The sequence below is a fragment of the Armigeres subalbatus genome, chromosome 2 (genome assembly GCF_024139115.2).
Source record: "Armigeres subalbatus isolate Guangzhou_Male chromosome 2, GZ_Asu_2, whole genome shotgun sequence".
Classification (NCBI taxonomy): domain Eukaryota; kingdom Metazoa; phylum Arthropoda; class Insecta; order Diptera; family Culicidae; genus Armigeres; species Armigeres subalbatus.
In genome coordinates this window covers 366,229,312-366,244,798 of record NC_085140.1, presented here as the reverse complement: position 1 = coordinate 366,244,798, position 15,487 = coordinate 366,229,312, and the positions used below count along the sequence as shown (strand labels likewise).

The 15,487-nt window shown below is 44.9% G+C and overlaps 2 protein-coding genes and 1 long non-coding RNA gene across 3 annotated transcripts; all 3 read right to left on the bottom strand.

Annotated features, from left to right (window-relative positions):
* LOC134217196 (integumentary mucin A.1) lies at positions 1 to 1,517 on the bottom strand. Its single transcript, XM_062695981.1, has 3 exons — positions 1,423 to 1,517; positions 429 to 1,352; positions 1 to 361 (listed from the first exon to the last, which is right to left on the bottom strand). The coding sequence occupies exons 1-3, from the start codon at positions 1,466 to 1,468 to the stop codon at positions 228 to 230; spliced, it is 1,104 nt and encodes a 367-aa protein (XP_062551965.1). The 5' UTR covers positions 1,469 to 1,517; the 3' UTR covers positions 1 to 227.
* A 9,500-nt stretch (positions 1,518 to 11,017) lies between these two features.
* Positions 11,018 to 14,209, bottom strand: LOC134213028 (uncharacterized). The gene is made up of 2 exons (XM_062691495.1): positions 14,041 to 14,209; positions 11,018 to 13,984 (listed from the first exon to the last, which is right to left on the bottom strand). The coding sequence occupies exon 2, from the start codon at positions 13,337 to 13,339 to the stop codon at positions 11,018 to 11,020; it is 2,322 nt and encodes a 773-aa protein (XP_062547479.1). The 5' UTR covers positions 13,340 to 13,984; positions 14,041 to 14,209.
* A 49-nt stretch (positions 14,210 to 14,258) lies between these two features.
* Positions 14,259 to 15,211, bottom strand: LOC134217195 (uncharacterized). Its single transcript, XR_009980939.1, has 3 exons — positions 14,566 to 15,211; positions 14,397 to 14,497; positions 14,259 to 14,336 (listed from the first exon to the last, which is right to left on the bottom strand). It is a non-coding gene; the product is annotated as an uncharacterized LOC134217195 (long non-coding RNA).
* Between the last annotated feature and the right edge of the window lie 276 nt (positions 15,212 to 15,487).

Below are 15,487 nucleotides of genomic sequence, written 5' to 3'. Positions count from 1 at the left end.
TTTTAAGTATGGCGGCCATCGGTATACCCACCCTAGTTTTTTATATTTTTATTTACGAAATATTCAGCTCTAGGCTGGCTCGTCTCGCTCCCCTAGTTAATTCCTAGCAATGCTGCGAGCCAATAACAAACATCAAACAACATATTCTATAATTACGTACTTATAAAAACGATTCACAATGTGAGAATTATCACTGAGGTTCCCAAGTGTGGGCTGCTTGCTGACTATTATCCATGGTTGCAAAGGTGGGTAACACACACAGAACAGTGAGTATGTTGACCACCTGATTCACGATTGCAAGTCTCGGCCACGCTATGGTCCATCTGAGCACATCCTCGCCTGATAACTTGCCTATTTTCCACTGTAAAAATGCAAATAAACACTTGGAATATTTTTCACCACAGGTGATAATGGATTGTAACACGTACCATTGGTTCGTAGCACGATACACACATAGTGTGGTTGACTGGGCGGCTGCAACGAAATCACCAATCGAGAGTTGGCTTCGGTTCTGTTTAGCGTCGATTGGGACATGAGGGATGCTGATTGTTCTGCTAGAGTACCGAATGTGGTTCCGATAGTGGTTGGTAGCGTTGGGAGGTTGTCCGATGGAATTGTGTTTGTTGGAATTGGGGGGCCGGTCATTTGAGGATCATCTGGACCTGCTATTGTCGTGCCAATGGTTGTTGGTAGCGTTGGCGAATTGACCGGAGGACTGGAATCTGTCGGGGTAGTCGTATCTGGAAGGGTTACAGTTGTTGTATCAGGAGCAGACGTAGTAGTTGTCGTTGTCTCTGGCTCAGATGTAGTGATTGTCGTTGTCTCAGGCGTAGTTGTCTCTGGCACAGATGTCGTAGTTGTTGTCTCAGGAGCAACCGAAGTAGTTGTAGTTGTCTCAGGCGTAGTTGTTGTCTCTGGCGCAGATGTAGTTGTTGTTGTTATCTCAGGCGTAGTTGTTGTCTCAGGAACAGATGTAGTGGTTGTTGTTATCTCAGGTGTAGTTGTTGCCTCAGGAGCAACCGAAGTAGTTGTAGTTGTCTCAGGCGTAATTGATGTCTCTGGCACAGATGTAGTAGTTGTTGTTATCTCAGGCGTAGTTGTTGATTCTGGTGCAGACGTAGTTGTTGTTGTTGTCTCAGGCGTAGTTGATGTCTCTGGCACAGACGTAGTAGTTGTTGTTGCCTCAGGTGTAGTTGTAGTCGTTGGCGATACTTCTGTTGTTACTATCGGAGTTGTTGTGCCTGGAAGAGGTAACGTGGTTCCCGGTAGAGAGTTTGATCCACACGGTAAAACGGTCACTGCATTCACTTCACAATCATCACAAACATAACACAGTAACTGAGCCCTGGTATCTACGTAGATAATAGAATAATAGAATAGAATTATATTCAATTAATTATTTTTCTTAAATTATATACTTACTTGCTATCAGTAGCCCAAAAACAAAAATATATAATTTCAGTCCCATTATGAATCAATAAAATTTGGCACTCGGAATGTTTAGTCGTCGCACTTCAATGGCTAAATATCAACTGATAATCCGCGAACTGTACGAAATGGTTTTTGTTGAAGCATTGGATAATGTTTATCATTTATTTCCTAATCCCTATCTAGATATACGGTGCATACCAATTAGCGATGCGAGCAAAGGTATGAGATTGCCAAATCGGAAGTTGAACTTCTAATCTAGGGACTTTTCGAATGGGAATGGTTTTTGATTCTTGCCTCGTATTCTTCTAATAATATACAAATTTAGGCTCATGGAAAGCATTCGATTATTATCTGAGGAAACTTTCTTCAGAACACTTGGAAAACAGGCCAAGTTCCTGCGAGAACCTACAGCCATTAACAAAGAAGTCTACTTATGGATATCTTTTTATCCATGACCCGGCTTTATTTTTATTGTGCTTCACAGTGAATCATGCCATAATCTGTGAAAAGTGACGTATGCGCGGGTAGGAAAATGATGAACTTGAATGTTGTGATTTGACGCATACGTCAGATCAGTCATTAATCTGACAAAAATTGCAAAAAAAAACTTTTTTATGTCGATCTTTATTCCACAGGGCTCGCACCTAGGTCCTCTACTATTCATTATATTTATTAACGACTTATCCTACATTATAAAAAAATAAAATTTTGATGTATGCTGACGATATTAAACTTTATTTAAAAATTTAAAATTCTGAAGATATCATCACTAAACGGTGTAGGTTGCTGCGTATCTGTATATAGAAATGTTTCATAGGTGATTTGAAACATGTCCCTTGTGATTGTGCGTGAAACATTTCTATAATCAGATACGCAGCAACCTACGCTGTTAAGTAAATACCCCTATTATATTATTCAATACATGGTCTAACAAAAGCCTACTGCAACTAAATGTGAAAAAAATGATACTCAATTGCTTTCAGTAGAAAAAGAAATGATCAAGATATCGTTATTACTCTAGATAACCACAACATAGAAAAATGTGACAGAATCAGGGATTTAGGAATAATCTTGGACTCAAAACTTACTTTTGTTGACCATTACAACACTATTATAAATAGAGCCAATAGTATGCTTGGATTCCTTAAACGATCTTGTTATAACTTCCGTGATCCATATACCCCCAATAAAAACGTTATACATTGCTTATGTCTGGTCAATTTTAGAACGAAAACCGCATGTTGATTAATCGCCCCAATAATTTGTAATCGATTTTAAGACAGGTTGAGAATCTTTAGTCATGATCGTTAAACTTCTTTGAGGGCATCACTGAAATGTGCAGTGCAACATAGTAGCCTGAATTTGTGTGTGCTATCTTTCGCGCCACGAGCCGCAATGTTGCCTGTTGAGGAGTTATGCAATTACCTCCAGAAAACCACGATATAGAGTACCGTGGATAATCAAAATTCGGACATACTCAAACTTCGGACACTCCAGTTTGTATGGGATGTTTTCAGAAATATGTCATTAAAATGTTTCATCTAGCTGAGTTGAAAGGGCTCATAGTTTTAGCTTTATTTAGGATAGTTTCATTCTAGTAATCCATGTTAATTCAATGTGACGAAATAATTGAATGTCAGTCTGAGCTATGTAGTGATAATCATTTGCAATATTCATTTTCAATATTGTGTAATTTGTTGTCCGAAGTTTGAAACATTGTGTCCGAAATATGAATCCAAGTTGCTGCTGTCCGGAGTTTGAGTAAACAGAAGCCGAAAATTTTTATTAATTGGAAGGGTTCTACACAATAATTCGTACATGTTAATCCCATGTTACAAGGATAAACGATATGCTCTATGATTGTGATGGTAATTAGAACGGTGAGACTTAAAATGTTTGTTAACAGACTGATTTCACAGCGTCCGAAGTTTGATTTTGCACGGTACTAATTATTGGGGCGATTAATCAACATGCGGTTTTGTTGGGTGAACTATTAACACAAATAAATTTTTACACCCCATCGCGGCTGTTTTTTTTTTTGTTCGGGATGAACCACTGCGTCTATTTCATTGAACTTTTGTAGTATACTCGTGTCATTTGTTTAATGCATGTCTTTCTGCTCCATTTCTATTGAGAAAAAATGAAGTAGTCATTTTATTCATATATTTCTCAAGCTTAATATAAGGCCTTTTTAGATTAAGGTACCGCTATTTATACCCTTCGAGAAATGGCTTATACCAACTCTCAAGGGCGCGCCCCTCAATCAGTTTAGGCTCAACAATAAGTGGGATAATACTGATTTTGACCATGCGTCGGTACTGAAGTTCAAACATATTTTTGCTTCTTCTTATGAGTTCCGAATTCGTTTTTGTATAGAGATCTGATTTCATTGCGTTTGGCATTTCTGAATCTCACCTTTACACAGAGCTTTAATCAGTCAGAGGGTTCAGCAGATCCACCAAATTCGTATCCGTTTCTTTCCTAATTAATAAGCGCTCTGGAGCTTGAAGATTCATGTTGTCGGCTTCGAAACCAGCCTAAGATTGAGTTACGTTTCTATAATTTACTCCATTGACTCCATCCAAAAGGAGCAAAAAATGGGTCATCTAGAAGCAAATTATAGTCGTTCCATACTCTTCCGACCATCACTCATAAGTATTAACAAGAATAGTTAGAACTGGAGCACAGTGTGGTAGATCTTACTCCGTAATGCACCGCGAAAAAGTGTCTACCCAGCATTACAGGCTCCGTTAACTGCCTGGCTGATTGTTTCACGCCCCATTATTATGTAACAATGTAACTCAATGTAACAATACGGTCTACAAGCTTGATTGACGACAAATAAATAAATGTAGAGATTTGCAGCCCCAAAGCTTTTAGCTACTAAGGACTTGAAGGATACGTATTATAAAGTGAATTTCCTAATAATTATTGTCGGGAGAGGGTCATTTGGGATAAAGTCAATTGGCATAACGGTCATTTGTCATAATTGAGAATATCGACAAAAGTGAGGGTCAATTGGCATAACGGACATATGGCATTTTTTTGTGCTCATGAAATTAGTTATTAGACCAAATAGTGCTAAAAAACGGGAATAGTTAATATAACATAGGCTGACCATACGTACCGTATTTAACGGGACAGTCCCGTTTTTTAGCCCTTATTGTGCTTTCCCGTCGTAACCCAAAAAATCCTCAATTGGTCCCGTTTTTTCATTTATTCATCAAAGGAGCTCCAAAATATTGTTCAGATAAATTCAATAAGAATTAAACAAATTGTTATGATGTTCCCTTATGGTAGAGCAAGGTGAAAAGCTACCGAGGTGAATCAAACACAAACACTGAAGGCTAAAGGCACCAACCAAATAAAACAAAACGTCTCAAATATCAACACATTATATTAAACATGATTTTCATGCTTCCCCTGCTCTAAACCCTATTCTGTTTGCTTTAAAGTCTTAAACTAAGAGCACTGACTCACGTTCGCCGCATCGCCCTTGCTGATCGCCGCTGGACCGACGCTGCGCGGACTGCATGATCATCTTCTTCTCAGCCACCGTTCAGCAACCTTGCATGAGTGGCCGACTGATTCGAGTAATCGCCACCAGGCGCTCGCACAGCCAGCAGCTCGACCTATGACTTTTGCGCCGACGCACCCTGCACCGTAGGCGTCTCCTCGGTTCACTCGTCGACAGTACTCGTGTCCAAAGGCCGTCCGACTCGCCCGCGACTGATGGGATTCAGGAGCCAAATTCGATCTATAAAAGAAGCCCTGTAGGCGATGGAGCGTTATTGGGTTGCCTCCCATTTTGATTGTGATGGTCTTACCCTTAGTCGGGGCTCCTTCTTCTGCCAACGAAGCTAATTCCGAATCCGCTTCTACCCACGACTGGGTCGCTCGCCGGCCACTGGCAATCTTTGCCCGAGCACTGTGTTTGGAGAAGGCATAATTGTAGAGGAATAATTTTACCAAAATCCTTTCATCGTCAGCTCACCTGTTTAGTTGTTGCTTTTTGGCGCCGGTACGTTCTGCTACACAGATCGGCCTACGACAACTGACCGGTAATCGAGGCGATCGCTAATGCCACGCGTGTCGGTATTTTCTTTGGCGGATGGTGAGTGGGAATGCCTGAAGTCCAGAAATTGGTGTTCAGTGGGGAACAATTCGTTATATTTTGTGCTTTCTCACCTGTTGGTCTGATGTTGCTATGGATGTCCGGTGTTAGTATGCTAATCAATTCCTTTTGATTGCTTCCTGCCTTTAAAAGCACGCGCTTCTGGGTTCTTACCCTATAGAAGACGAATAAAATGGCCGACACTTAGTTCCAGCTCGAGAACAAAAGAAGTTTTTTGCTCACCTGCCGTCAGACGAATTTCCCTGATTTTTCCGCACAGTCGTCACCGCTAGTTGACCCAGCTTTATGCTAATGTGCCAAACACCACCTTTTCCAAGCTTTTCTGCTTATTTTGCTACCGGTCTGGTAGCACAAATTGCACCTAACTGCTACTTTTATTTCACCGCACGGACTTTTGATCGCACGATCTGTCGCGGGGCCTAGTGCGAACTGTTTGCCTTGCTCCTATGTCGCACTTGCCAATCTGCAACCGGCTTCAATTGTGTTGGTGCTCTCTTCATTAGAGACTCACTCGAACTGTGAGCAGGACTGTACTGGTGGTCGTGAGCGAGAGAGTTTTTTGGTCGCGCACTCTTGATGTCGGCCGCCCATTCACTTTATTCCGATGTCCGTATCAGTCTGACGAGCAACCGTGGTCTCGCAACGCAAGTGGAAATTATCTCACAATGTATTGGTATCGTCCCGGTTCCAGAGTGATGAACGGTTTCTCATGTTGCGCTTATGTACTAGCGACGAACGCCTTGCTGTGCGAGCTATGTGCTTGTGTTGTGTATGCCAGTTGCAACTGACGCGATGGAGATACTTCTGTGGCTGGCTGGCTGCGGAGGCTGATGCGTGCAGCTCCAAAGGTGTTGAACAGGGGTGTTCGAATCATGGTTGACGGGCCAGTATGTATTTTTATTTCATTTTGTGATATAATGATTGTGTTGCATGAGACCAAATTATGACGATCGCATATCAAAAACTTAAACGTAACACAGCATTACCAAAACGGCAGAGTTTTCATGAGTCGATGAATAAGAGACTCATGAAAACTCTTACAACTTCCCTTCAGAAGTCGGTCAGAGACGGATCCAGTCACGGAAACTCTAGAGTCGAGCTCTAGCAATGTATGGCTGCGACATTTTCTGACGCACAAAACACAAATCCACAAATCTGAACATCATAGTACCAGCTATTTCTGGCAAATTTGACCGCCTACCAACTGATTTTTGGCAAAATTGTCTCTGACCTGGTTCTTGATCCCACTTCTCTTGACTTTCGCGCCGCCGTGGCAGACATTTAATTTAATCCTACTTAGTTGTTGACTAAACTAATGGATTAAACATAAAACATAAATTTGCTATGAGGATAGTTTGGTTGGCTATATCGTGTTGTCTGGCCTAGGGACAAGAGGCATTTCCTCCCCTAGAATCGTCATGAGCCCATGTATGGAGCTTTACCGCGCCCCGGGTCGCGTTACTTTTAGGGGATGACTTTCATGACGACCCCCTAAAGACATCGGATATGGATGGATTATTTGAATTTTTAGCTAACTCTGGACACTGCTTGCTATAGACGTACTTTTGTGTGTCACCAATCCAGGCCCTTGTTATTTATTTCCGCCTTGCGTGTTTTTCTTCCGGGGAAGTTTAGTGGCTGGTGCTGCCCATAGCTTGCGGTTAACTTGGTCTTCTCCCTAGTCTTCCGTCTGTCTCCTTCTTCACACTCCCAGAACTGTCCAAATGATAACCCACTGCGCCTAGTAGTGGCCGTAAACTTCAACTCCGCGTCGCCACGATTTTTGGTCGCCGATCTCCGGGTCTCCGTTCCTCCTACCAAGGAAAACATCTGGTGCTCTGAAGAGTTCCCTGCGCCCCGTTTCCAGTGCCACAGGGTGCGATTTCTCCCGTATCGCGAACGGCGCGCGGCACGTACACTTCCTGGCGCGATGGAAGCGTTGGCTACCGCCTGATTTTAAACCTTGCTACGGGTATTGTTGACTTCTCTGAAGAGTTCCCTGCGCCCCGTTTCCAGTGCCGCAGGGTGCGATTTCTCCCGTATCGCGAACGGCGCGCGGCTCACCTAGAGACACGATTGGCTACCGCTTGATGCTCTCACTTGCTACGAAAATTGTTGACTGCACTTTGGACGTTCTGACCGCGAGGCATGTTTTCTTCTCTTCCTTTGCAAGAGTTGTGGTCTGCAGGAATCCTGTTTGCATGGCTTGATTTGTTGTCGAGGTGGAGAGGTAGTTTTTACAAGTTTTTGCTCATCACACCTGACGTTTGCCATTTGTCCCGATTGGCGACGGATTTTAATGAGCGTTACGCTCTTGGTCAACAGACTTAGTCTGTGTACATAGCTTTATAAACTAATCCGTTTTTATGTCCTTGGCATGATATTGGCCTCTTTTTCCGGTGACAACATCCTCCAGTTCGAAAAGGTTTACTCCCAGGATCTTTCTGACGACTGCTGGCGTGAATTTAGGTTTCAACTTCTGGTTAATGTTATCCACTTTTGATGAAAGCTCAAACGTACGCCGCCAAACAACGTCTCCTTCTTTGTATGCCACCGTTCGCTTCCGTAGGTCATACCGTTTTTTAGATTTATCGTGATTTTCCTTGATTCGCTGCACAATGAACTCCTGGATTCTCCGTATGCCTGCCAATCGCCTATCTTGAACTTTCTTGACCTCTTGTTCTGTGTTCATGTCCTGTATTTGATATTGTTCCGTGTGCAGCACCAACTCTCGACCAAAGTTCGCCAAATGTGGGCTCACTCCGGTGACCTCGTGTTTTGCGCTGTTGATCGCTGCCGCTATGGATTGTAGATGTAGATCCCAGTTTCGATGGTCGTCGTCGATTAGCGAACGAATACATGTGATCAAAACTCGGTTGACACGTTCTGCGTTGTTGACCATTGGGCAGTAATACGCTGTTTTCATATGTTCTATGTTATGGCGTGCTAGCATCGAGCGAAAGACCACCGATTGGAACTGTTTCCCATTGTCGGACAGAATTATGCGAGGATACGAGAATTTGAGGAACACTTCATTCTCGAGGAACTCTACAGTTTTCGTCGAATCTGCTGTACGCATTGGGTGGATCACGACATACTTGGTCACCCAATCCACGATCACCAACATTGTTGTGTTGCCTTGCTTTGAACGTGTGAATGGACCGACGTAGTCTATGGACACTAGCTCCCAGGGTAGTTTGGCTGGCTTCCCTGCGCCCATTTGCGGCATCAGCCTCCCGTTTGCTGCCTTGCTGGCCTTGCAAGCGTCACAGTTGCGTACGTGGTGATAAACATCCTCGTGCATCTTTGGCCAGTAAAAGTGCGATTGTACTTTCTGCAGCGTCTTGTGAATTCCCAGATGCGCCGCCGCTGGTGTGTTATGGTAGCGTTGCATTATCTCCTTGCGCTGTTCCTGTGGGATGATTTTACGCCAACGGTGCACAACGATTCCGGTTTCATCCTTTCCTCGACAGTTCTTATACAGCTCCTTGTTCACTACACGAAACTCTGGAAAACAGTCCGGTTTCTTGCTCACCCGCTCCATCATTTGCTTATACCACACGTCCGTCGTGGTGTCCATAGTGAATGCTGCTACATTGCCATTGATACAGATTCTGGACAGAGCGTCTGGTACTACATTGATTGTCCCTTTACGGTATTTGATCTCAAAATCAAAGGCGTTCAAACGAAGCAGCCAGCGGCTCATTAGAGCTGTTGGGTTCTTTAACGATTTCAGATAACTTAAAGCAGCGTGGTCACAGTAGACCGTAAACTTCACTCCTTCGATATATCCGCGGAATTTTTCGATCGCCCTTATCACTGCCAAGCATTCTCTCTCAGTCACCGAGTACTTCCGCTCTGACGAAGATAGTTTCTGCGAGAAGTAACATACGGGATGTTCTTCCCCGTCGACCTCTTGTGTGAGCACCGCGCCGATAGCTACGTCGCTTGCGTCGCATGCTACGCTAAATGATTTCTCGTAATCCGGCATGATTAGCACCGGGGCCGAGACCAATGCCGACTTCAATTTTAGGAACGCCTCGTTCGCCTGATCTGTCCAGCGGAATCTTATCTTCGTTTTCGTCAATTCTGTGAGCGGTGTTGCGACTTCCGCGAAATCCGAGATAAACCGTCGATACCAATTACACAACCCAATGAACCGTTGGACATCTTTGCGGCATTCTGGAACTGGAAACTGCACGATGCAATTGATTTTATCATGGTCTACTTGCCATCCTTTCTCGTTAAGAACATAGCCCAGGTATTTGATTTCTCTCCTGCAAAATATCGACTTGTCTGCTGATATCGTGAGCTTTGCCGCACGTAATCTACGGGCTACTTCATCCAGCACCTCCAAGTGCTCTTCAAATGTCCTAGAGCATATCACTATGTCATCTAGATAGTGGAAAACGAATGGTTCCATGTCGGCAAACAAGTGTGTCATTACTCGTGCGAGTGCTTGGCTGGCGGTGCATAACCCAAAAGGAACCACTTTGAATTGGAAGTGCCCTCTGGACGGCACTGTAAACGCCGTGAGCGGTCTAGATGATGGATGTAATGGTAGCTGCCAGAAGGCGTCTTTCAGATCAATCGTGGAAATGTATGCGCAGCCTCCCAGGTTCCCCAGAATCGCTGAAATTTGCGGAATCGGATATCCTTCGTTTACCATAACTGAGTTTAGATGTCGAGCATCGAGGCAGACCCTGTACTGTCCCGTCTTTTTCTTTACTGCCACTAGTGGATTGTTCCATGGTGAGAACACAGCTTCTTCGATTACGTCTAACGCAATCATTCTATCAATTTCTCGGTTCACTTCCTGCAACACGTATTGTGACATTGGGTAGTATTTTTGCTTTCTAGGCACCGCGTTTCCTATGTCTATCCGGTGTTCATAGATGTTCGTCCTACCCAGTGTGCCATCGCCTGCCTTTGGAAACCGTGCTACCACCTCGTTCAATAGTCTGCGCTCTTCTGCAGAAAGCTCCTTCATTGGCTCTTTTGTCGATCGCTTTTCTTCCTCATTCGTTGTGCCGTGCATCATGCAGCAGATTGGCATAACTCCGAATTTATTCCAAAAGTCCATGCCTAGGACGATGCAATCTGGAATCGATGGAATTAGCAGAGTAGGCAGTGTTTCGTGTTTATTGTTGTAAGCTATTGGAATCCTCGCGTAACTGCTAACAGGGTGGTGCGTCCCATCTGCTGTCTTTATTCCGCCTGTGACTGCTTCTGTACGCAAACCGAGATCTTCCACCAACTTTGTGTGATTTCCTCCGAGTAATGAACAATTCGCACCACTATCGAGCAATGCCGTGAGCTCTCGTCCCAAAACGCTGATGACCGCATGCGGCCTGTTGTCACTACCAGGATTAATTATTATAGTATCTATGTGTTGTGCGTCCATGTCTTCTGGGGGTTGTGCCGATCGGAGCGGAGAATCCATCCCCTCTTCTATTGATTCCCCGCTTGCTGGTTTCCCGCGTCCGTACGGCACGTGAAGCAGCTTCGCAAAGAGTACCCCTTCCTTCCGCAACGATAACAAAATAGCACCGCTTGCGGTTTCGAACAGTCCATGAAGCGATGGCCTTCTTCGTCGCAGTTCCAACAGGTCATAGTTTGACGAACAACGTTCTCCCTAGCTTGTTGGCCTCCATTTTGGTTTATATGGGACTGACTTTGCTGCAGCCATGCTGGCTGTTGATGTTCTGCCATCCATGTTTGTTGGCGCTGCGGAGCCTGAAGCTGCTGTGTCGCTTGCGCCGATTGACTGGGGTGTGTCTGAACTTCCTCTTGTCGCCCAGCGTCCTGTTGTTGCTTCACACTAGATTGTTGGCTTGAACGCCATCGTTGTTGCTGGCCCGTTTGGATTTGACTTTGTGCATTGGACGCTGTTGACTGTCGCACTGGGAGGTATTGCCCCTGGTTCTGGGATAAACCCGCTAATGTTTTGGAAGGTCTTCGGTCGAATTGGCCCTTCAGGGCATTGACTTGCTGTACAAGATGGTCCATCTTCGTCTGCAATTCCTCTTCTTCGTCGTAATCCGTGCCTTCTTCAGAATTTGTAGCGTATAACATCGTGGATTGGTCTTCATATCTCTCGGTGCGTTCCAATGCATTCACTCTTGAGTATCTTGGAGGTTGCGATTGGGCGAAGGTCTTTGCTGAACTTCCCGGCGTCGCGAAGTTTGGTTCTAACAGGGAGGTATGTGGGACTGGAATCCTTCGTTGTCGGTGTAACAGCATCCTGGTTTCGTCATAGCTCGTGCATACTTCGACCATGTCTTGCAGATCTCTCGGCCGTGCTGCTGTGACTATCGCGGCGTAGTCCGCGTTCATATTTTTCTTCACAATGAAGAACTTCTCCTCCTCGGTCATTGGTGGTGATATGAATCGAAAGAGCGCAGCAATATCCCGGTAGTACTTGGCAAAAGATTCACTCTGTCCTTGGAAGCGGAAGCTGGCCTCTAGTCGTAGTATTTGAGCATATCCGCTTGGTAGAAATTCCCTCCGGATTTCATTCTTGAAGTTTTGCCATGAATAAAGCCGACGTTGAGACATGGCCCGAGCATACCAATCCAGGGCGTCATCTAGTAGAAGATGTTTGATCGAAGACAGCAATGTTTCGTCGTTCATCCCTTCCGATCCAGCAAAAGTCTCTACCCGGTCTAAGAAGATATTCAGCGACGTGGTGTCCTTCTCTCCACGGAATTTGAACGGCCAATTGTGAACTGCTTTCATCATTCTTCGGTCTTCCCATCGCTCTGGTCGTGGTGCCCTTTCTCGTCGCTCCCTCCGAGCCAGCCGTTCCACCAGGTCTGCATAAAGGCTTGCATTATTGGATATGATGTTTCGGAATGTGAGGTCATTGTTGTTATGTATGTGTTCGTTACCGTGTTGCCTCGTTTCCGTGCTCTGCGTAGATCTTCCTCTCCCGCTAATGTTGGATCGCGCGTCCTGTAGGCCTCTTATCGTTAATCCTCTTCCTCGACCAACTGCTAGTGGGGAACTAGTTGCTGACAAATGCGGTTCATGCTCTTCTCTAATGCTGGTGTTGTGTGGATGTTGGTTGTCTTTGTCACCGTTCACTCTTGAAAACGGGATTTCAACAGTGCTTCTTCTGTTATCGAAACTTCTTTGTTCATATGGCAATTCTTCTTGGGCTGTTTCCGCGAAACCAGGGTCGATGAGGTTTGCGGATGCATTGCCCTGCTGGTGCAAGATGTTGTCCATTCCTAAGAGTGAGTACGCTTCGTTGGAGTTTTTCTGTTGCACTGAGTCGAGATTCTCGTTGTCTTTCTGCCCAAATTCTTCTGGTGGGATTGACACTATCACTGCACTCTCACCCCGATCTGTTCGCTTCTCATAATGTACCAATGCACAATCCACTTCGTCTAATAGCACTTTGACAAGCGAGCATAACGTATCTTTTATGCTCACGAAAGCCGCGAGGGGTTGAATGATTTCCAACCTGGTTTTGTAATGGATGAGACGCGAACGTAACTGTGCGATGGCAAAAGTGTCTTTAATTTGCACCGCTTCATCCACGAGCTTTCTTAGCTCCCCGATCCTGAGTTGACAGATTTCCAAATTTGAAGTCGAGCTCATCACATGTTCTGAGCTGTGACAAGCCGGTTCTTGAAGCTGGCCTTCTTGTGCCATCAGATCTTTTAGTTTCAAGACCTTGTTTCGGTGGGTACAAGGTCCGAGGTTAACTACGAAACGAAGTGCTAGCTCGTAATCAATTTCCTCGTTACTCAAGTGTGTTAAGTCCATCTTCAAATGAGCTTATATAAATCTTAATCCTAACCAACCATGTAAGCTGCACAAACTTCGTGCGAGCTGAACTATCCTTAAAACTCAAAAAGCCGCTCAATTTAGCTAATTGGTAATGACAAATACGTGGGATATTTAGTTGGGCGCCAGTGTTATGAAGTTCCCTTATGGTAGAGCAAGGTGAAAAGCTACCGAGGTGAATCAAACACAAACACTGAAGGCTAAAGGCACCAACCAAATAAAACAAAACGTCTCAAATATCAACACATTATATTAAACATGATTTTCATGCTTCCCCTGCTCTAAACCCTATTCTGTTTGCTTTAAAGTCTTAAACTAAGAGCACTGACTCACGTTCGCCGCATCGCCCTTGCTGATCGCCGCTGGACCGACGCTGCGCGGACTGCATGATCATCTTCTTCTCAGCCACCGTTCAGCAACCTTGCATGAGTGGCCGACTGATTCGAGTAATCGCCACCAGGCGCTCGCACAGCCAGCAGCTCGACCTATGACTTTTGCGCCGACGCACCCTGCACCGTAGGCGTCTCCTCGGTTCACTCGTCGACAGTACTCGTGTCCAAAGGCCGTCCGACTCGCCCGCGACTGATGGGATTCAGGAGCCAAATTCGATCTATAAAAGAAGCCCTGTAGGCGATGGAGCGTTATTGGGTTGCCTCCCATTTTGATTGTGATGGTCTTACCCTTAGTCAGGGCTCCTTCTTCTGCCAACGAAGCTAATTCCGAATCCGCTTCTACCCACGACTGGGTCGCTCGCCGGCCACTGGCAATCTTTGCCCGAGCACTGTGTTTGGAGAAGGCATAATTGTAGAGGAATAATTTTACCAAAATCCTTTCATCGTCAGCTCACCTGTTTAGTTGTTGCTTTTTGGCGCCGGTACGTTCTGCTACAGATCGGCCTACGACTGACCGGTAATCGAGGCGATCGCTAATGCCACGCGTGTCGGTATTTTCTTTGGCGGATGGTGAGTGGGAAAGCCTGAAGTCCAGAAATTGGTGTTCAGTGGGGAACAATTCGTTACATTTTGTGCTTTCTCACCTGTTGGTCTGATGTTGCTATGGATGTCCGGTGTTAGTATGCTAATCAATTCCTTTTGATTGCTTCCTGCCTTTAAAAGCACGCGCTTCTGGGTTCTTACCCTATAGAAGACGAATAAAATGGCCGACACTTAGTTCCAGCTCGAGAACAAAAGAAGTTTTTTGCTCACCTGCCGTCAGACGAATTTCCCTGATTTTTCCGCACAGTCGTCACCGCTAGTTGACCCAGCTTTATGCTAATGTGCCAAACACCACCTTTTCCAAGCTTTTCTGCTTATTTTGCTACCGGTCTGGTAGCACAAATTGCACAACTGCTACTTTTATTTCACCGCACGGACTTTTGATCGCACGATCTGTCGCGGGGCCTAGTGCGAACTGTTTGCCTTGCTCCTATGTCGCACTTGCCAATCTGCAACCGGCTTCAATTGTGTTGGTGCTCTCTTCATTAGAGACTCACTCGAACTGTGAGCAGGACTGTACTGGTGGTCGTGAGCGAGAGAGTTTTTTGGTCGCGCACTCTTGATGTCGGCCGCCCATTCACTTTATTCCGATGTCCGTATCAGTCTGACGAGCAACCGTGGTCTCGCAACGCAAGTGGAAATTATCTCACAATGTATTGGTATCGTCCCGGTTCCAGAGTGATGAACGGTTTCTCATGTTGCGCTTATGTACTAGCGACGAACGCCTTGCTGTGCGAGCTATGTGCTTGTGTTGTGTATGCCAGTTGCAACTGACGCGATGGAGATACTTCTGTGGCTGGCTGGCTGCGGAGGCTGATGCGTGCAGCTCCAAAGATGTTGAACAGGGGTGTTCGAATCATGGTTGACGGGCCAGTATGTATTTTTATTTCATTTTGTGATATAATGATTGTGTTGCATGAGACCAAATTATGACGATCGCATATCAAAAACTTAAACGTAACAAAATTCAACAGGAATCTAAAACCAAAACAAAGAAAGTGAACGAAACCCATAGAAAAAGTGTGAAATGTTATGATATTAGTGTTGCTTTTAAAAAAATGGTATCTATGCCGTTATGTATTATTCATGGACCGACTTTTTAAGGATGTTTAACAGTTAATTACTACAGGTG